Source organism: Elephantulus edwardii, unplaced genomic scaffold (genome assembly GCF_000299155.1).
Source record: "Elephantulus edwardii isolate Elephantulus edwardi_28Jun2011 unplaced genomic scaffold, EleEdw1.0 scaffold00077, whole genome shotgun sequence".
NCBI classification, from domain to species: domain Eukaryota; kingdom Metazoa; phylum Chordata; class Mammalia; order Macroscelidea; family Macroscelididae; genus Elephantulus; species Elephantulus edwardii.
In genome coordinates this window covers 9,434,019-9,456,238 of record NW_006399827.1, presented here as the reverse complement: position 1 = coordinate 9,456,238, position 22,220 = coordinate 9,434,019, and the positions used below count along the sequence as shown (strand labels likewise).

General features: G+C 38.1%; 1 protein-coding gene and 1 pseudogene across 5 annotated transcripts in view; one reads left to right on the top strand and one right to left on the bottom strand.

Moving 5' to 3' along the window:
* KAT7 (K(lysine) acetyltransferase 7) overlaps positions 1-22,220 on the top strand; it is a 33,744-nt gene that overhangs the window by 4,359 nt on the left and 7,165 nt on the right. Inside the window, exons 2-9 of one of the 5 annotated variants that reach the window (XM_006889308.1) lie at positions 248-395; positions 3,162-3,338; positions 5,045-5,284; positions 9,517-9,599; positions 12,654-12,743; positions 13,823-13,921; positions 16,996-17,106; positions 20,602-20,793. In XM_006889308.1, the coding sequence (XP_006889370.1) occupies positions 248-395; positions 3,162-3,338; positions 5,045-5,284; positions 9,517-9,599; positions 12,654-12,743; positions 13,823-13,921; positions 16,996-17,106; positions 20,602-20,793 (1,140 nt within the window). The remainder of the gene's footprint in view (positions 1-247; positions 396-3,161; positions 3,339-5,044; positions 5,285-9,516; positions 9,600-12,653; positions 12,744-13,822; positions 13,922-16,995; positions 17,107-20,601; positions 20,794-22,220) is intronic. The other 4 variants (XM_006889309.1, XM_006889311.1, XM_006889310.1 and 1 more) reach the window with 4 other exon arrangements.
* Positions 1,486-2,196, bottom strand: LOC102855098 (annotated as a pseudogene).

The window sequence follows — 22,220 nt, the reverse complement described above, 5'->3', positions numbered from 1 at the left end:
GCTTCAGAATTGTATTACAGTGTTATTTTTCTTCCTCCATTTATTTAACAATATCATGTTACTTATAGGTTGTTCCATATAAATGTCCTAAATCGGGGCAAATTGACTCAAACAGGAGGGGCTTATCTGTGGAATTCTTTCTGAGGTTTGAACTTGGTATTTTTAGCATCATAGTACATTTTATTTCCACTATTAGTACCAACCCATAACTACTTGTGTACTAATGTCTGGATCTATGGTGTTACAGAGGAATGCAGGCAGTAGTTCAGATGGAACCGAAGATTCCGATTTTTCTACAGATCTCGAGCACACTGACAGTTCGGAGAGCGATGGCACTTCGCGACGGTCTGCCAGAGTCACCCGCTCCTCAGCCAGGCTGAGCCAGAGTTCTCAAGGTAAAAAGGCTTCATTCTTCTTGATTATTCACAGTTGATTGGTCAGCACATTTTTGTTCTGTTAATGTGGATCTGGTGAAATGCAGCATGAGTAACTGAGGAAATGCCAGATCATATGCAAAAAAATGGGGCATAGTATTAGAAATGATCATTGACCATGCTCAGGACATCTGAAATAGCTTGAAAATGCCTGAGCTCTGGGTGTCTTAGGGAGCCCTCATAGGACAATTAGGAAGCATTTGGCTGTTAACTGAAAGATCAGTGTTTAAATCTACCAACTGTTCCCTGAGAGAAAGAGGTGGCTGTCTGCTGCTGTAAAGATTATAGCCTTAGAAAGCCTGCAGGCATTTCTGCTTCTGTCATGTTGCTATAATTCAGAGTCAACTCAATGGTAACTGGTTTGATTTTTGTTTTCTAGATGTCTTTCTAGTTACTTTGTTTTCCTGGTGTCTTTCTAGCGACTATATTTCATGAGAGTTGTCCCTAAGTACCATTGAGTCGGAATTGGCTCATTGCTGACCTTCCAGCAGGTTTCTATAATCTTAACGTTTTTAAAAATTGTATTTAAAATTTGTTTTAATTTCCATTTTGAACTTCTTTCTTAAAAAGCATCATTATGTTGAAGATGTAAAGACTGCTGAGTACTTCAGAATAGATTTTGCCATCTACGAGTTTGTTTTTTTTTTACTAATAAAAAAATTGTATTTACTTAGAAGCATTCAGAATGTCAACAAAACGGCTGCAACTTTTTTTTCTTTCTTTTTTTACAATTACAGAGTGGTATTCAGTTAACAACAATTATTTTGTATAAGCTACATCAGACAACTGAAGATGGAAAAACAAAACAAAACAAAACCTACCATCCCCATATATAACTAATTGGTGCTGTGCACCAACAAGAATCTGCTTTAAATTTCCATGTCAATTTACAACCCCCATACTGTACCAGGCAAGGTTAGTGGCTATTGAAAACACCAGGACAGGGCTATCTAAAGACACATTCGGTAGTGTGTTAACTATACAAAAAAAGACACTGTACACTTTAAAAACAAATCTTACACAGCCTTACAGGTAGGTCAGTTTTTTTTCTTTAAAAGGAGTGAGTTGTGTACAGGGGGGTTAAATGCTTTATAGACAAGAAAAAAAACTGTGCTCCAACCAACTTATCATCATCATCCTCTTCATCCTCATCTTCTTCATCTTCCTCCTCTTCTTCGTCCTCCTCATCTTCTTCATCTTCCTCCTCTTCCTTCTTCTTGCTCTTCTCGGCCTTGACAACTCCCTTTTTGGCGGCATCAGGCTTGCCTTTAGCCCTGTATGCAGCAATATCCTTCTCGTATTTCTCCTTCAGCTTAGCAGCCTTCTTCTCATAGGGCTGCTTGTCATCGGCAGCAGTATTATTCCACATCTCTCCCAGCTTCTTCGCAACATCACCAATGGAAAGGCCAGGGTGCTCGCCTTTGATTTTGGGGCGATACTCAGAACAAAATAAGAAAAAAGCCAAAGGAGGCCTCTTGGGCTCGTTGGGATCTTTGAACTTCTTTTTTGTTTCGCCCTTAGGAGGGATATAGGTTTTCATCTCTCTCTCATAACGGGCCTTGTCTGCCTTTGCCATGTCTTCAAATTTACCTTTCTCTTTAGCAGACATGGTCTTCCACCTCTCTGAACACTTCTTAGAAAATTCTGAGAAGTTGACAGAAGCATCTGGGTGCTTCTTCTTGTGCTCCTCTCAGCAGGTTTGCACGAAAAATGCATACGATGACATTTTGCCTCTCGGCCTCTTAGGATCTCCTTTGCCCATGGTTAGTTATTTCTCGTCCGCGAGGCACAGAGTCGCCCAGTATCGTCCGGCTCTGCCCGGCGCTGTCTCTATGGAGCTCAATGTACTGCCATGGCTGTGAGAGCGGGAGCCAGACGCAGCCTCCTCACTCTCTCCGCTCTGTAACATTACTCTCCGTCTATGAGTTTTTAAAACTGTTTTTTTTAAAAAAACTTTCTTTTTGCATTACTGTCTATAAGCATATCAAATAGGATAATCAAGAAGAAATAAAAGTTCTACTTTATGGAAATGTCTGTTTATTGGTAAACCATTAGTAATAGAACATCTATTACTGGGTTAGAGTAGTGAAAGAAAGGACATGGCTAATAGTGACAGAATCCACTCTCAGTACCAGTGATCATGTTGAGTAATCTGTTATGTATATTCTCTTCACTTATCACAGAAACCTTATGAGGAATGTGTTAACTGATTTTACCAATTTTACAGATTGGGGAGCAGGTTTAGTGAGATTAACTAGTCCATGATACCACAGTTAAATATATAGTGGGGCGGAGTTGAATTAAATTTATTCTTGATTCTAGAATGTAAACTGTTAATGTTACTTTACATGGTGTCTCTACACCTAAGAGCTCTGGTGTCCTACACCATACAGAGTTGTACTAACAGCCCAAAGGCAACCAGTTTGAATCCACTAGGTTCCACGGGAGAAAGATGAGCGTATTACTTCTGTGTGATTTGCTGACTCTGAAAAGCTCCTGAAGCCTCAGCTATGACTTAGTTCTGACTTGACAGCACATAACAACATCAACACTTAAACTAGGCGCTTTGCCTATATTTTGTTTCATAAACTTAGATTCAAGACTTTGTTGCATTTTGTGAAATAATGTATATGAAAATCTGCATGTTCATAAATCAGATGTAGTAAAACAAGCATTCTTTGATTTTCTTTTAATTATTTTCATATTATCTTTTAAAATTATAATCAGATTCCAGCCCTGTTCGAAATTTGCAGTCTTTTGGCACTGAGGAACCTGCGTATTCTACCAGGAGAGTGACCCGTAGTCAGCAACAGCCCACTCCAGTGACTCCAAAAAAATATCCCCTTCGGCAGACTCGTTCGTCTGGCTCAGAAACTGAGCAAGTGGTTGATTTTTCTGATCGAGGTGAGTGTGGTTTGATTTGGACCCATTATAAAAGACCTGGTTGATAGACTCTTATTACAGAGGACATGCATAACTACATATACAGATGCCTAATCCTAAGAAGGTTTGACTTCAAATAGGTTTCTCTGCTTCTGTTCTTATATCTTGCTGAGGACAGTTTAGCTCTGGCTTGTTCTCTCTGGAGGTCCAAAGAGGTTGGGGTTGGGATATTACATTAGCTTGGACTTATACTAGGAAGTGACTAGGGCTCTTTCATTCAAGATGAAGAAGACTTGAACTGGCTGCTTGGTTTTTTTTTTTTCTTTTTTTTTTTAGTTATGCTTATCAGTTCCTGTCTTTCTGAATTTCTGATTAGTAGTGCCCTTGCCTCTTGGGGGTGGTTTAGGTATTGAGATCCCAATTCAGCCCAAATCAGAGGCCTTAGACCAGAGACTGCAGACTTTTAAGCTGGTTCTGGCATGCTAACAGAGACAATTGATTTGCTGGATTATGTTTGCTTGTACACTGTTCATTTTTCTTGCCAATTTTTTTGCCAGTTTGTGAAAAGAAAGACATTTTGCATAAAAACTTGTGTTTGTATTTTAAAGAAATGATGGAAGAACCCAAAATGACAATAGAGAACATTGTTTGGTTTTTCTTTCACAGCAGAATTAACTAGAAGAATTAACCATGTCCCCATTAGATGGAGAATGAGCTCTCCTCCTGACCACAGCCACAACCTGGTCTGCCTAATTCCTATAGGTTGTGTTACTCACCTACCTCCCACGGACATTTGGTCTTTCAAACCCTGACTTAGGATCTGCAGTTTTAGCATTGAATTGTTAGATTAATAGTGTGCTAATTCAGAATCAAAGTCCTATTCACTCACTGCCACCAAACCTCTTGAGTGTCATACAGCTGACAGACACCTTTTTTGCATGTGATTTGAGTGTAAGGGTACAAAACAAATTTGTTTTTAATTCAACCATTCATGTATGTTTTCTTTTATAACATTGAGTGTAATACTTATGATGTAATATCACTTTTTACTTACAATTTTCATTTCCATTAATCCTCCTACCCCGCCATTCCTTCTGGGAAAATTCTGCTCTTTCGATATTAGATGGTTGGTTGTGCATTATCTTAATTTATTTTCTATTTTGTGCATTTCCTGGAAGGAAGGTATAGTACTAATGAATAAAAATATTTCCAGACTACTTTCTTTTCCTATGATTGGAGGACTAGAGAGAATAAATGCAATGTACACCTACAAGAGCTAGAGCTCTGGGGTCTTGGATCTGGAACGTTTCCAGCCTTTGATAGTAGAGTCTTAACACTTTTTCACTTTTTTAAAATTTTATTTATTTTAATAATTTTAATGAACATTTACAGAGATTTTGGATTTCCATTCATTCATTGCTGCACTTCTCTCCCTGCCCAGCCCTCCCCCCGTTTTTCACTTATTTTAACGGAAAATATTTGAGTTTTCCATATCTGACAGATTGCCTCTTTATCCAGATTCAAGCATTTGCTGTATTAGGTAAACATAAAATCTCATTTCAGTTAGAATTTATTGCAGATAAGTAGCTGAGACTTACTGTTAAATCAGAAACAGGCTCTGGAAAGCCTAGAAACTCTACTGAAAAATTTAAATAAGCAGAAACTCTTCTGAAAAATAAACTTAAATGAGTCTCATTTATGAGTTTTACCAATTGTTTTTGCTTTAGAAACTAAAAATACAGCTGATCATGATGAATCTCCACCTCGAACTCCAACTGGAAATGCTCCTTCTTCAGAGTCTGACATTGACATCTCCAGCCCCAACGTGTCTCATGATGAGAGCATTGCCAAGGACATGTCTCTGAAGGACTCAGGCAGTGACCTCTCCCATCGCCCTAAACGCCGACGCTTCCATGAAAGCTATAATTTCAATATGAAGTGTCCTACACCGGGCTGTAACTCTCTAGGTAAGTGTGCCCCAGCTTCCTGACTCCTTGAATTCTGTGGCTTACTTTCCCTTTAAACTGGAATCTCCCAGAAAAGTTCTCTGGCTTCTTAGATTCTTAAATGGTTACATGCTTAGAGTCACAAGAGGTTGCCTATTTGAATAAATGCAGATCTGCTTCTTAACTTGTTATAATAATAGCCCATTGGTGATCAAGCTATAAGGAATATACTAACAATGAATTATTTGATTTACTGACAGATATTATTTGTAAAAAAGTCCTTTTCTCAGTAGGAACAACAGAAGATTGGTTATCACTCTACACCCCATTATATGGCAAGCAGCGTAAGCTAATAGAGGTGCTCTGGTGATGTAGTCTGATGGGAGTTGCTCTAGTGACCCAGAAGTGGTACCTGTCTTGTGGTTCAAATCAAAAGAAGGAGGGGCAGTTATGAGCTGGTGCCACCTGGAAAGCAGTGAGTTTGAGTATGACTTCCAGTTTTGTTTTTTTGTACTGATGATGCATTTTTCAAACTCCAAAATGTCATAAAACTGTATATTTCTAACTAAGGCATAGAATTATAAACTGACTCAACATCAGTAGTGAGTGAGAGGAGGACACAAGCTAGCTCACATTGGGGTTTGCATGGTCATAGCTGTTGAGACAAGTGAGAAAACCAGATTGCTTATTAAGAGACTGTGAAACTGCACTGTCACTGAATTTTATCTGGAGAAATTGTTGGTCTTGGCAGTGTATATTCTGAACAATAAAAACAAGTTTTTGGTGCTTTGGGTTTGGGTGTTTTTTTAAAATAATTTGTTAAAAGACTGAAATTATTGGGTAAAGGTGAGATCTTTGCCTTCCCTAACTTAAGTAGTTTTTGTTCTTGTGGCTTTGTGTGCGTAGTATAAATAAAATAAGTAGTTTTCAGATATTTGACAGTTAATGAATAGGAACTCTTGTAATGGAGCGAAACTTACTTGCAATGATTTGGTGGGCTGAAATGGCAAATCTTGGCCTTAACACTGTGTCTAGGATTGGAAGATGATCATTTCATATTGCTGAGTTTACCTTTCAGATTCAACCTTTGAGTGTGGCCATCAAGTTCAGAAATAGCTAGACGAAATTGTTTGTTGGCAGGTCAGCACTGTGTTTTCCCTAGTGTTGTATTGATTTGAATACTTTCCTGGCAGCACTTTCTCAGGTATTTTCATTCTATCAAAGTGCAGCTTAGGGAGCTCTAGTGGCAAAGAAGCTGTGCTGCAGTCCCGAAGGCACGGTTCTAATCCACCAGGTGCTCTGCTGGAGAATGAGGGACAATCTCCTCCTGTGCCAGTCAGATCTGATTCTTCAACGGTACATAACAAGAAAAAGATGGTAAAAAAAAAAGTTGACTCTAAACAAGCAGAAGGCGTTCTGGTGGCAGAAGTTGTCAGAACTTCAGTATTGGGCAACCTCTCTGTGCCTCAGTTTCCACTGTTGTAGCGGGGTGGGGGGAGATAATAACAGTGGTCTGTCAGAAGGTGGTGTGAGGATGGAAGCATTTAGAGCAGTGCCTTTCAGAGTGTCGCAACGTGTGACGGTAAGTGGAATAAACTGGTTATCCTTGTCGTTTAAAAAAAAGCACATCTTATGGCAAAGAAGTTCTCCTGACATCCAGTGATCATAACTCTTAGAAAACAATTATTTTGGGCCTAAATTAACCTACAGAGGTGTAAAAGTTAAAAACCAAGACTAGATAATAATCATATACGATAGTAAAGAGGTAGCTAGTAAGCTTTTTTTATTTCTATTTGTTTACTGTTGCACGTTTTCCACCCTACCCCCTCCTCCAGTTTGTTTTTCTTTTTAAAAAAATTATTTCATTTTTGCAGTTCCCCTTCCCCCAGTCCACTTTGCTGTGCACCTCTTATTATGGACTGTTGTCATGGAGATAATACCTAATATTTCTTTTAAACATGTGTGTGAGGTGTGTGTATGTGTGTGTAATGGGGGGGTGTGAGAGAGAGAGAGTGTGTGAATGAGTGTGAGGGAGCTCTGGTAGTTTAGTAGTAAGGAGTTGCACTGCCATCCCAAAGGCAGGTGGTTCAAATTCATCAGCTACTCTGTGGGAGAAATATAGGCGATTTCTTCCCTTGAGATTTATTGCCTCTTAAAATCTGCTGGTGCCTCAACAGTATATAACACCAACAACTAAAATACACACACACACACACACACACACACACACACCCCTCCATACCTCCCTACACCTCTGTATCTGTGTGTGTATATATATTTGTGTGTGTATATATGTATATATATACACACACACATACACACAAGTGAATATCAAGATCAACCGGAGATAAATACTGTAAAAGGAAATGAAGCAGAGATGCTGAGACGTTAGGAAATTTCTTAATTTTAGGGAAAGCCACTCTATTGTGTCATTTGAGTAAGACCTGAAACAGTGATTTGAGAAGGTAGGCGGGCCAGCATTATGGTAGAAGGAAGGGCAAGTACAAAACTGGAGCGGGCAAATGACAAGTGTGGAAAGCAGTAGGGGGGCCAGCGTGCTTCGAGCAGTGACTTATGGTGAATAGAAAGAGATTAGATCAGAATAGGTGCCTGTTTATGTGTTATTTATGCCCAGAATTTAGCTCCTTGACTGAGTAGACCATAAGGAAAATAGATATCTGTTGCATCAAAGAAAAATTTTCTTTTGACTTTTGGTTTTAATGTCTTGGCAAAGTTTAGAAAACAGGAATTTTCACATTTGTTCTTGATCCTGTTCCATTTCTTACCTTAGACAAAACAATGTCATTTTTAAAAAAAAATGAATCATTTATTCCAAAGTTGCGGATACAAATAGTAAATAGTAGCTTTAAAAGTAAGACTCACTGTCTCAATGACACTTTATATTTTATACATGATGAAACTAGTGTTTTGGTGATAGTTTTTTATATCGAAGATAAATTACATGAACTGCTAAAAATGGCATTTTGGATAATGCTGTCTTATATAAAAAAGTTATCTGTGTGTTCTTATTAACGTTTTCCTAATACTTGGGTTTTGCTCTTTGAAGCTTTCACTGAAACCATGTTGTTTAAATTTTTAAATCCCAGTATTTCCTTTCTGTCATCTTTCTGTGAAAGAAGGTAAAGAGCAACTTTTGTAGATTTGCATTACGCTGAGCTCTCTTTTATCTTATAGACAGACACATTGTCCACCATCTCTCTCAGTTTGGAAATTTTGTAAACTCCTTGTTTGTAAATATGTAAACATTCTTTTTTCTCTGTGTTCTTTCAAAAAAATTCCACAGCACATAGGAAAGTGTTACGCAATTCCTTGGACCCCCAAGGTGGTGCAAATGGTTAAGAGCCTCACTGCTAGAAGGAAACTAGCACAGCTTCAGAAACCTGACATTGGGTTGCTATAATTGGCTCTGTGGCAGTGGGTTTTGTTTTTGGTTTTTAATTTTGTAACTTAATTATAAATGTACAGTTTTATGACATTTTTTAACTTGAAAACTATCATTAGTACAAAAGAAACATAATTGGATGTCAAACTCAATCCTGTCAAATTGGTTTTTAACTCCTAGCTGACAGTTGGATTGGCAGATTGAATTTACCTGAGAGGTGCCTCAAAAGACACACCTGGTGATGTCTTTCTAAAAGGCCTTGAAAACCTTCTGTAACACAGTTTACACTGACACACTTGGATTCACCATGAAGTTGGTTATCAACTCTACTACATTTAACAGTATTGTCATTCTTAATATTTTTATATTTTCAGGGAAAATTGTGCTAATAACTTGGTTAAAAATTCTGTAGTAAAGGAAACCTAAATCAAGTTTTCCTTCCAAAAACATTTATGTTTAATCTAGTTCAAAATAATTTACTTTTACAGTAAAAAGATAATTTTCTTCTTTCAGAAGTTTCTGTTGATCCTTGAAAGAAATTTTTGGAATGGATAGCATTGCTTGGTAGATAATACACATGTTGGTGTATATATGGCTCATTAAATAATTTAGCAAAACAGAATGTAATTCCAATAAAACAGAATGCCCCTGTTTTGATCTCATGGTATGTTGCATGTTGTTCTGCTAACCAAAAGGACATTGGTTCAAATCCACTAGTTGCTCCTTGGGAAAAAGATGGTCATTCTATTTTCAAGAGATTACAGCCTCAGAAAATCAACAGGGTCAGCTATGAGTTGATTGTTATACTGTCAGATAGTTTGAGATTCATTCTGTTTTCATTTTTTAACAGGACACCTTACAGGGAAACATGAGAGACATTTCTCCATCTCAGGATGTCCACTGTATCATAATCTCTCAGCTGATGAGTGCAAGGTAATTCTGGTTCTTCTCATTTACTCAACAAACACTTTCTGAGTGCTTACCATATACCAGACACTGTGCTAACTGTGCCAGACACTGGAGAGACAAAATGGGCAAGATCTTTACACTTACATTTTAGTGGAAGAAATTTTTTTAAAACATAAAACATTAAACAAGTTAAAGACTTAAGTAATGAATGCTTTCAAAAAATTGACAAGATTAATTGTAGAACATGCAGAACTTTAACCTCTGGTGCATTATGATTTTTCATTGACTTCAAAAATTGTTGGCGCTTCATCTACTGAGTAATACACATAAATATGTGATCTCAGTATTTGTGTGCAGAGTTCTCTTCTTCTCCATCTCTGAAGTCCTATTGCTGCTTACTAATTTTTCTTCTTTTCTGCCTATATCTCCTGAGCCCTTTTTCCCTTGTTATTTTCAGTCATACCTACTCTTGACTAATTCTTCTTTGGAATTCTTGAAAATGCTGCTCCTAAAATTGTGTTTGGGGTTTTGGGATAAAATACTTAGGAGTAGAGTTTAAGACCCTTTATTTAACATGGTGTTTGGATTGCTGTGCCTGTCAAGGATCAGAGCAAAGAACAAATTATGAAGAAACAGGAAAAGGGATTCAATAGATTGCTTGGATATGGGCAGGTTATCCAAGCTGCTTTCGTGTTGTTTTGGTAATGACTTCAGAATCATGGGATTATATCTGTCTGAGCCAGTTCCATTCTGAGAAAATTCGATTTCTCTGTAGTCCTAAACCACTAGGGCTGTTGTCTACTGGGAGTTGCAATACTAACTCAAAGACTGTGACACTGTGGCAATTGGAATCCACAAGTGGCTCCAAGGGAGAAAGTTGGGCAGACTCCTTCTGTGATTTACAGTCTCAGAAACCCAACAGGGGTCAACTGGGAGTCACTTTCAGCTCAACAGCAATGAGGGAGAATGTGTGGTGCAGTTATTTTAAATGCCAGGCTGCTTGCTGACTGAAAGGTCAGCATTTGATCCCACCAGTGGCACTGTGGTGTAGAAAAGATTGCTTCCTATAAAGATTACAGTCCAAGAAACGCTGTGGTGCCATTCTGGTTTATCCTAAAGGGTGTGAATTGGAATTGGCTAGATGGCACACAATAGCTAACATTAATCTCTCTGATTCAGCAATTTGTTGTCTTATTTACAACTGGAACACCAGGAAGAAAACTTCTTTATTGTGTTCAGTCTTCGAGGAAAGTAGTATACTGTCTATCTGGTATAGATTTTAAGGTCAAGAACTGCTATTTTTCTTTATTTCAAGTCTTTTTATATAAGCAAAGCAATGCCTTGTACTGTGTAAGAATAAGTAGTGGCTCTTCCCATAAGTAGTGACTCTTCCCATTATCTGTCTATTTTGGAACCAAGTCAGAACAGGAGTAGCTGTGTCACAGGCGTGTGAGGCTTTAGATGCCCCTTCCTCTGTATATCCCAACATCCTTTTTTTCCCCCAAGCTCTCTTCTGCCATTTGTCTTCAGATAGAAATATCTCATGCTGTAGATGGTTTTACAGAAACATCTTCCTAAGGTATTTAACTTAAAAATCATAGCTTATGGCAATATGAATATGTTACCTAGGGTTGTTTTGGTTTTTTTATTTGTTTAGAAGGAAATTCTGAAGGAAGAACATTTGGATCCTAGATATTTTTTTCCCCTCCTCTTTTTTTCTTCCCTCTTCTTTGCAAGGGGAACCAGCCTCAATATAAGCTATCTTTAATACTGGAATTTACACTTGTAGGAACTGAAAAATTTATGAAAAAAGATTTATTTTTATTAAATTGAGAACCTCAAATCAAATATTAGACAAAGTCCTTCATGCTAAAAAAAGTGCTTGCATATACCTGCTTACTCTGAGCTGCTCAGTAAAACTTTGAGATTGGTGATATTTAATAGGTGATCCATTTGATTCCTGTGTATGTCCGTGTGGAACACGGCAAACAGCTATGTGAACATAAAGTGATTAAGATATAAAGACTGCCTTCAAGGAGCATACTTTCTTGTAGGGGTGAAAAACTTAGAAAAATAGGAGTGAATAAGTAAAAACTTCATTTAGTGATAAATGGTATGAGGAGCAGGAGCTGAAAAAGTAGAGGCCTAAAGAGTGTTCCTAGAGGGGAGTGCAGCCGTGCTTTCTGCTGATAGAAGACTTTCCTGAGGATTTGATATGGGATATGGATGATGATGATGATGGACAGCAGTTGTGTCAAGATCTAAGGGAAGAGAGAGCTAAGTAGATAAAGGCCCTGAGTGTCCATGAAGGACCTTACAGGGTTGGCTTTTTCTTAATTCGCTGCAGGAGTTGACCTAGGGTAGACTAGATGGAAAGTTCCTCAGAGAGGGTGGCATGGATTCGGAGTTTATCAGTGGATTTAAGAATTCAGGCTGTGTTTTGTAGGAGATGTAGCCTACTAAATTCACTGTTGGATTTGAGCAGAGGTATAGGAAGAAAAGAGAATGAGGGATGAGATTGTGGTGGTTTTTTTTACTTGACTCACTATAGGTAGTATTGCTGCTATGGGTACAGGCAAGGTCTGTGACAAAGTAGATTTGTGGAGAAATGATCACCTAGTCTTACTGGAGAAGTTGGATAAGCCATTGGATTTATCAGTCCTTCATAGATGACCAAATTGAAACTTTGGAGAGCGAATATGATTTGTCTAAGATTCACGGAATTAGTGTCCATATAGATATGAATTCTGGTTTTCTAACCTTTTCTTTGCACTTCTTCAATTCTCTTTCTGCACTTTCTCCCGTTCTTAATCCTGGGGACAGCGTCTAGGTTTAGTTATCAGATTTACTTAAAATTTTAGCTTTAGCGTCATTTGTAATCGTTTCATGTCTCTGGTTCTCAGAGAAAACAGACTATAAAACTTGGCATATCTTTCTTTTTAATACAGAGATTTTGATAATCTTGAAAACCCTTTGAAAGTGAAAGTACAAACATTCAGAGGCTTGTTGTGTTCCTATGCTTTAAATAAATGTAGTCTTAGAAGAAGGTGGATTTATTGACGTTGTTGATGGTTGCAGGTGAGAGCACAGAGCCGGGATAAGCAGATAGAAGAAAGGATGCTGTCCCACAGGCAAGATGACAACAACAGGCATGCAACCAGGCACCAGGTATGGGCCTTGTTAAAGTGCTGGCCATTCAGCTTGAGACCCCAGACTTGACTCTTCTTTGCTTCCTCACTGTCTTTAGGCATATCCATGCCTATTGTTTCCTGTGGTCTGGCTCAATAGCTGACCTTGCAGTCATAAACTCTGAATCATTCTTACTTTTCAGATAGTAAATTTTCACGAGACAAACACGTGTCTCTACTTAATAAATGAAGGAATTAATGCTGCCATTAATAATACTAAAATATTCTCGATTATACGAAAGATTCTACTTGTGCTCTGTTTCCTCGTTTTGCATTTGTCTTTTTTAACTTATTATAGTTTGACCTCAGATGCTTCACTCTTTTGGCATATTCCCAGGCTTACCTGTGACTTGAGCATTTGTCACTTGTGGACTCTGCCACTTCTCTTCTGCTTTCATCTTCACTTGGTTTCCAGGATGACCCTTGGTCTTTATCCTCCCTCTACCTCTTTGGACATTCTCTGCTGCATTGATTGCACTTAATTCCTTATTTTTCCTTCTGTGCCTGTTGTCTTTAATCTTTTCTGCTTAGAACTCTCTCACTTCAAAAAGAAGCAATTCTATTTATCCTTATCAAGGCATTGTGCGCCTCTCAACTCTTTTAAGAATGCTTTCCCAAATCTTTTCCCATCATTGATGTATTTTTCCCCCTTGTATTCCCATTGTAATTTGCTAAAAATCTTAGTTTAATCCTTGTCACATATGCACTTATGTGGCTATTTTTGTAGTTAGGCTTAATTTTATTGTTGCTTTAGTGGAGACTTCCATCCTTAATAATTTATGTCTGTTTAGGTTAGTTTCAAAATAAGTTTGTTCCCAAACCCATATTAACTTTCAGTAAGGTGAATATTCTGGATAATGAATTTGAATTAAATTTGAAATTTTTAAATTGTCATAATACTCAGAGGGTGGTTCTTAACAAATCTGGTATGGACTGACATTTTTCTCCTGATTTTTATTTTCCTTTATTGTTCTGTGTGTGTGTATCTTGAATCTTGACTTTACAGTTAGTTTTCTACTTTGTTGTGTTTTTGTTTTTTGTTTTTTTTTTAAAAAAAAGGCACCAACAGAGAGACAACTACGATACAAAGAAAAAGTGGCTGAACTCAGGAAGAAAAGAAATTCTGGGCTAAGCAAGGAACAGAAAGAGAAATACATGGTGAGTCAAAGTAAAAATAGGTAATTAACTTGAATTTACCAATGCTCTTTTTTTTTTACAAAAAATCAATAACTTTAATAGTTATACCAATGTCATGATATAGTCTAAAGCAGAGAAGGAGAGAAGTTTTGTTTTGTTTTTTTTTAAGAGAGAGAAGGGTTTTAACGCTTAGTCTTTGCTAATTTTTTTTTGTACACACACACACAGAGTCATCAATCTGTTTCTGACTCATATCAACTTCCACTGGATTTCCAAGCCTGTTAGTCTTAAAGGGAAGCAACTACCCATCTTTCTCCCATGGAACAGCTGATGGAGAGACCTGAGGTTTTTCTGTTAGCAGTGTAGCACGCTAAAGAGAATAACTCAGGAAGTAATTATGGAAGTGTATTTTTATTCTTCAGTTTTCATGACATGTACTTATGTATCTGCATATGTTGTTGCATGTCATATCAATGCTCTCTCTTGCAAAATGCAAGAATTTTCTGGCGGTTAAAGTTGAAATGTTTAAATAGTAGTTTAACAGTAATCCCCACCTAAACTAGGATGTTAAGTGAGAAAACAGATGTCTTTGAAAAAGAAATTGCAATTCATTTCAATTGGGGAGAGGGGAGACAACCCTTGTTTGTAAACCTTAGTATAAATTTAAATGGTTAAATTTGCCCAGTCGAACAAATTCCATGACAAAAGAGACTTCTGCATAAGGAAAGAAACATTCACATCAAGCAGTAGGTTTGTATTATAATGGGGAAAGAAAATTCCTGCATGATAAAAGCATGAATTAGGTGATATCCTAGATTATTAGATTTTTTTAAAGTATTTCTTTCTGATCATAAAAGTACTGTATGTTTCTAATTGAAAATCTAGAACAGTTGTTAAAAAGTATACAGTAAAAATAATTCTACCACCTAAAGATAACCAGAGGTAGCAGGAATAATTTATGCCACAGTTTTGGCATTAATTCTTTTAGCTTTTTATATGAGAAAGACCCTTGTTGAGATAGATTGATTCTGTGAGTGGAGTGGTGGGAATGAGTGTTTGAGATGGCGAGGTTGGCACAGAATAGAGCGCCATTTAGGGCTCCTGTACAAAGGGTCGCTGTGCAACTCGATGGCACATAACAACAATAACATGTACATAAATACTTTATTTATATGATTTGGATCTTAAATATCTTAAAATTCTCTCCTTTTGCCTAAAGTCTTTTCTTTTTTGTAAAGTAGCTTTATTTCCGTATCGTGGGTTGTTAATATTTTTTTGCATGAAATGACATTTCTTGGCTAGAGATTAGTTTTCTTAAATATATTAATGAATAACTTACCATTGGAGTTAGCAAAATTGTCCTGTACGTATAAATCACTAGTAACATTTTGTATTGTGTTTTGCCAGTCTTTTTTGATGTGATTTCCTCACTACGTCCTGTAGAATTGCAGTGTTTGCTCATTAGACATTAGGTATGAAATGTATGGTCTGTGGTACTTAAAGCTTAGTTTCACTGAAATAAAAGTATGCCAAACTGTGCTAACTCTTGTCAGTTGCCATTATCTTTGATATGATAGTCTTCATGATATAACTGTGTGTGTAAAAGAGATAAGGATGTTGGGACGGGTAAGGTAAATGTGTAGCTAAAACCCGCACCAGATTTTGTTGAGTTTGATTATTACGATATAAATGTAAATACAAGTACTGGGAAAAGTTGTGTAGTTTGCCCTATTTGATTTAATGTTTTTATCTCTAAGTTGGGTAGAATGTAATAATACAATAATTTGGTCATAACTGTTGATTGAAATCTTGTGTACTGATGGTTTTGAGTGTGCAAAATATACTGTCACCTTTTAGAAAAAAACTCCATATGATAAATGGTATATTTATTTATACCTGCCTTATAGATGGGAAATCTGAGTCTTAGAGACATAAACAAGTGTCTGAGTGAAAGCCCCTGATATTTTTAATTTACAGCTACTTTCCAGTTATATGGGGCAGATTATATAGTAACCTACTAAATGTAACTTTTAACTTCCTGTAAAAAGAATAATGCTGCATCACACCTTTTAAAGTTTTCAGAAACTAGAAAGAATAAGATACAAAGAACCCATACCAAGAGCCCAGATCTTGCTGGGAGCCCTAATTTAAAAATAATTCAATCCCTAATGGCGCATGTGAATGGTGCTGGTGATGGTTTCTTCACATGCTAATATATGTGTGAAATCTGTAATGTTCTTCCTGGGATGAGCCATCCACTGCACTTAACAGCCATTTATCTCACATTCTCTGATTGGAAGGTGTAGTCTGGAACTAAGTGGGAAGGGCTAGACTCTAAGGCTTAAAAGGGATGTTTTTCCCCTTCTGGAATAAGGTTCTTGGAGTGACTGCTGGTCATGGTAAGATTTGAAACGTGTTTAAAAATGATACTGTTTTTAAATTTCTAGTTTTATGTAAACTTTTCCTCCTCTTAATATTTAGTGAAAATGTTTTTTTAAAAGCTAGCTTGTTTTTCTTGTGCACTTGAACTTAAAGTGAGGTTGTAACAGGCCAGCAGTGTGATGGTGGCCAAAGCAGTTTTAATGCAAGTTCATCAAAAATTGCCTGTGCCACCTGTCCCTACCTACCTGGAGGTTTTCAATCTGTAACCTGCCTCTAAGGGAGGTTTTCAATCTGTAACCTGCCTCTAAGGCGTAGAAATTCTGTATTTTTAAAAGAGTATCTTCCAACATTTTTTCCAGAGCTCAGAATTCAAAGAATTCCTTGGGCCTCTGGATGTGTTGTACTTTCACACGTTTCCAGGAAGGGAAGTTGAGTCTTACAGCACTGATCTTGGGATACCCGTTTAGGGATAGAGAAACAGAAGTTCTTTGAGAAGTTATGGGAGCATTTCTGCTTTAGGTTCAGTGGAACTAGATAGTGAGTGTCTCTGACACTTACCTGATAAAAACTGTGTCTTTTACTCAATCTGTAAAGCCTGTTAGCAAGCCCTAAATTGTTTAGGATTGTGCTCAGACCTCTAGTTGGCATGGACTGGTGTGAACTAGGTGAAGTCTTAGAAGTGGAGAGTTATCACCCTCTGGATATTTTCCTAGGAACACAGGCAGACCTACGGGAACACTCGGGAACCTCTCTTGGAAAACCTGACAAGCGAGTATGATTTGGACCTTTTCCGAAGAGCCCAAGCTCGTGCTTCAGAGGATTTGGTGAGTATTAAAACCTTCACGCTGTGAGCCACTTGTGAAAAGCACTTAGAAGTGCCAAGAAAAATGACTAGGAGTTAATTAAATGTACCCTGAATGTCCCCTTCCCCCAACTGTCCCCCTTTTAAGGCAGTTTTTCCTGTTCATATTTAAAACTAGCCACCTTCCTCCCTCCCTTATTTCTTAATGTTTCCCCTGCCCCTCCCCTCAGCTCCTTGGAGGACCTGTTTGGTTTGAGACAGTGGTGGTGGTTGTGGTGGTGGTTGTTAAGTGCCGTTGAGTTGTAGAAGACTTATAGCAACCCTGTGAACGAAAGACCTGAGTATATTAACTTTTCATTGTTTCTCCAAGTTCATAGAGTGGTAAGGCTAGAGGTGCCCCTTTGTCTCAGTTGGGTATTTGCAATTCTGAGAGCCTTCAGATTGAATATATCCCATCTCTGTTGTCAATTCTATAGGAATATTCCTTTTTCATGCTTCCTCATAGCTCTTTAATATATTTATCATTATAAAAATAACAAACATAATTGAGGGGGGAGGAAATTGCCAGATGCTTCATTTATTTAAAGAAAATTCTGGTGACTTGAGTTTACTTTTTAACAGATTGTGTTCAGGAAAACCCAATTTTAAACAATGTATTGCCTCTCTTTCTCTGAATTTTTTTAAAAATATATTATCAGATACCTCATTAAATTATTTTTTTTAATTATTAAATTTTATTAATTTTAATGAACATTTACAGAGATTTTGGGTTTTCATTCATTCATTGTTGCACTGTTTTCTCCACCCTCCTCCCCAGTTCGTTCTTCTTTCCCCTCCCCCAATGTCTGTTTTAATTGTCCAATTGCCACAGTGCTTGTCAAAGCCAGTTCTGATTAATCTCCTTTGTCAGTGTGTCCCTTGCCATTCCCTATCACTCCTCCCTGAGAGAGACTTCACCCTGATTCATAAGGAAAAGGGGATGGTGTATTCTCTTAGCTACTTCCTGCTGAAAAGGGACGCTGTGGGTTTCAGGGTGAAGGTCTTCTCTCACTACTCCAAAGGGCCCCCTTGGCAGTAGGAAACACATAGACTATTATGGAGATTGATTTTGGAATTTAGATGCACTGTTATCAATTGTGCTTAGCTGTACATGTTCATATCCTTGAAGATGTATCATGGAAGTGTTGCAGCCTAGAAGATACAAATTTAACTAACAGGTTAAAAGTGCATGAGTCAAAAATTGAAAAGCAATAATATTCTGAGTAGAGGTTCTAATAGTGGCACAAATCAAGTTACAGAGGTAAGGTGGTTCCATTGCCATCCTTACTCTAACTTAATTCTTTTCTTTTAATTTAAATTTGTTATTAATTTCAGTGAAAATTTACAGAGGCTTTGGATTTTCATTCATTCATTGTTGTAGATTTGTCCCCTCCCAAGGCTCCCCCCCACCAGACATTACCCTCTTGGAAAAGTAAAAAAAAATGATTCTTTCATTATTTTACAACCCTCCCCCAGGTCCACTCCACCATGTAGCCATCGCTCTAGACTCCTGTCATGACAGAAATACCTAATCACATATCTCTTTTAAACAGTTTTCTCCCTTCTCTGTTTTAGAGCAGCATATTATTGAACCCATCTTACCTCAGTCTCTCCCCAACCCCAAGGACAGTCCCATTCTACAACAGTGGCACCATGCAATATTTGTCCCTTTGTGACTGGGACATTTCACTCAGCATAATGTTCTCCAGAGTCAACCATTTTGAATAATATTGCATGAGTTCCTTGTTTTTTAATGCAGCATAGTATTCCATTGTGCGAATATACCACAGCTTCTCTAGCCATTTGTTTGTTGATGGGCACTTAGGTTGTTTCCAACGCCTTGCTATTTCATTAAATTCTTTGATGTAATTGAAAACTTGGAAGAATAAGAAAAAATTACCATGCTAGAAGAAGGTCTTTTCTGGGGAGTTTGTATTTATGGTAGATGACCTTTATAATTTGCCCTGGTTGGGACTGATAAATGCAAAACTTCACCAAGGACTTGTTTTGCTGTAAGAGATGAGGCCCTGAGCATGGAATTAAGCAGAGAAGTTACGTTTGTTTTAGGGTAAAAAACCAGTAACCACTCCAGTTACTAAAATTCCTGACAAGATAGTTTATTCCGACATTCCGTAAAATAAGGAAAAAGATAGCAGTAGTAGAGTAGGAGACTCGACTGCCAGCAAGCCCCAAGGCTATATTTTACAGAAAGAGTTCTACAAATTATACTATTGAAATTCTGTTTACATTACAGTGACAAGAGAAGTGGGTTGTCCATACTTTGGGTTTTCTGGCTTGTTAGATAAAAAGACCCTTTGATATGAGTGACAGCCTCATGTATTCATCTTATCTGACTCTAGGATATGCACATATCACAGAAAGGGGAGATGCACAATAGGTGTTAAAGGAGGCAATAGGGAGTCAGATAAAGCTATGTAGGCTGGTTGATAGGGCATAGAAGGGTAAATGGATCATACTACAAGCTGGTTTTAGGTGCTGGTTTACCTTTTTTTTCCTTTTTAAATGAAAATTTTTTTTTAATTGGAATCAATACATTTCAAGTGATAGCCAAGTATTTAAAGACAGAAAAGGATAGAACTTTATTACATTTACAGAAAGTACTTTTTTTTTATGTCAGTGAACATCTACAGAGATTTTGGAATTCCATTCATTCATTGTTTCACTTTTCTCCCTGCCCACCCACCCCCTTCCCCTTCGCTCCTCTCCCTGAAAAGCAAAACAAAAACTCCTTCACTGGTACACAGTCCTCCCCCCCACACACACACCCAACCCCACCCCAAATATAATCCACTCTGCAAACCTCATTCCGTACTCTTATGATAAACATAGATGTTAATTCTGTAGGTGCATAATGCTAGGTGGCTGAAACTCAAGAATTATCATTTATGGATGTTTCTCTGAATTTGATATGGGCTGTATGATTTCACATTCTGCTTAATATTCAACAACTACCAGTTTGCTGGCTGTATGGCTGGTTTACACTAAAACGTGTCAGAGATACTTGCTCTGGACAGTGTTGCTAAGTTTTGTATTAGCGTGAGTGATGACTCATGCCTGGAGAGGTCATTTCGTTATTAAAGGATCTGAATCCTGCCCGTCCTCACCATCTCTGACATACCAGAGCCTACCGTTAGAGTCACTGTTTTAGCACACACTATGCATGTTGTTGTCACAGTGGTGATGTACCACCGAGTCAGAACTAATTCAGAATAACTGACCTACCAGCGGGTTTTTCAGAGGCAGTTCCCATCTTTCTCCCACAAAGCAGCTAGTGGAGTTGAACCATTACCTTTGCCTTAGCAGTACACTTCTTTACCATTAACCACCAATGATTTGTTAGAACATACTAAGTCTGATGTATTCATAGTGTAGCATAGTGTCACACGTGAGAGCAGAGTACAAAACTTTAAAAGCAAAGATAATAATTTCTTGAACTTTTGGTTCTTTTTGGCAATAGGAGAAGTTAAGACTTCAAGGTCAAATCACAGAGGGGAGCAACATGATTAAGACAATTGCTTTTGGCCGCTATGAGCTTGACACTTGGTACCATTCTCCCTATCCTGAAGAATACGCACGGCTGGGACGCCTCTATATGTGTGAATTCTGTTTAAAATACATGAAGAGCCAAACTATTCTCCGCCGACACATGGTAAGCTGTCCTTCTGTGATGGCGTGGTCATGATGGTATCTCTAGGTTTGCCTGGAGATACCTTTCCAGGCAGCTCTAGGTGCTCCACAGATGGGAAGAAGGCCAGGAAAAAGTCTTACTTCCTGGTGGAGTTCCATAATCTGTACCTTTTGCTGGTGCTGGGTGGTTCTCAAAGGGACCAGTGTTCCTAGGTCACATTCTGTTATGTGAATCTCTCTTCTCTTCATCATCACTCCTTCTAGCCCCATTGGGTTCCCGAGGCTGTAAATCTATAGAAACAGCTCCATCTTCTGTGGAGTGGCTGATGTGTTGGGACTCTTTCCATTTCTAGCCCAATACTTAAACCACTGTGCTGCCAAGGCACCCTGCATTCTTTACTCCAGTTCTTTAGTTTCTGTGTGCCCCACATTAGACTTCATTTGATGGGAAACAGCATGTCTTCTATTTGTGTCCCTTTCAACTAGCTGGACAATGAATGTCCAGTAAGTGTGAGTTGAATGATTACTCAGAATATCAGCTTGTGAGAATTTAATAAGTGAGCAAAGTAGAACCTTTGGTACCTTCCACATCACAGATGTGCCTTCCTCCTTTTGAGTTGTTTAGCGCTTTCTGGCTTCTGAGCATTCTTCTTATTAAAAATAACAGAGAGAGAGGTGTTTCATAGAAGTTTTATGACTTTAAATAGTTTTATTTTTCCCATCTTAAAGAAAATTTCCAACATGGAGAAGGAATAAAGTCACTGAGCATCGATATCACAGGTTTCTTGTGATTTCTGTCATAGTGTTGTAGTGTGATGCTTAGTTGGACACTCCCCCCCCCCCACAGTGAGTTTTTAGAGATGGTAAATTGCACTAGAGGAAATTACGTCTCTTGTTTGTTTGGTGTTGGTTGGTTTTGGTGCTTGCTTGTTTGGTTGGTTTTGAGTGCTTTTTTAAAACAAAACAAATGAGGAAGGTTTATTAAGGCAAGAAGACAGAGGCATCCTAGTGTAAGCTGGGCTGTACAGAAGAGTTAAAGTGAAAAAAGAAGAGGGAAGAAGGAGAAAGAATCCCTGGAAAGACAGGGCTGAAACCGGACCTTACAGCATGTTGTCACTAGGAAAGAGTAAAAGAGAGCAACCCCACATGGGCTAAGGTCTTTTAGTGTAAACTACCTTTTGGCTGCTGCCAGAAATAATATTGCATTCACACGAGTGTAATTCCTTCCCGGTTCCTGGGAGACTCAAGCCCTCTTCTGTGAGAATGAGAAATACCAGGTAGCATTTCTAGCCCTTAATGTTTCCCCCAAGAGGTATTCAGCCCTGTTTCTTCAGGGAGTCAGACAATGATATCTTTCTGGCTACTTCCTGCTGACATTTGGGTGTAGGCCTGTCTGTTGGTTCAGGGCCACGCCTCTCTTTCTCTGTTCTTAGAGGTGGCTGCTGCCTA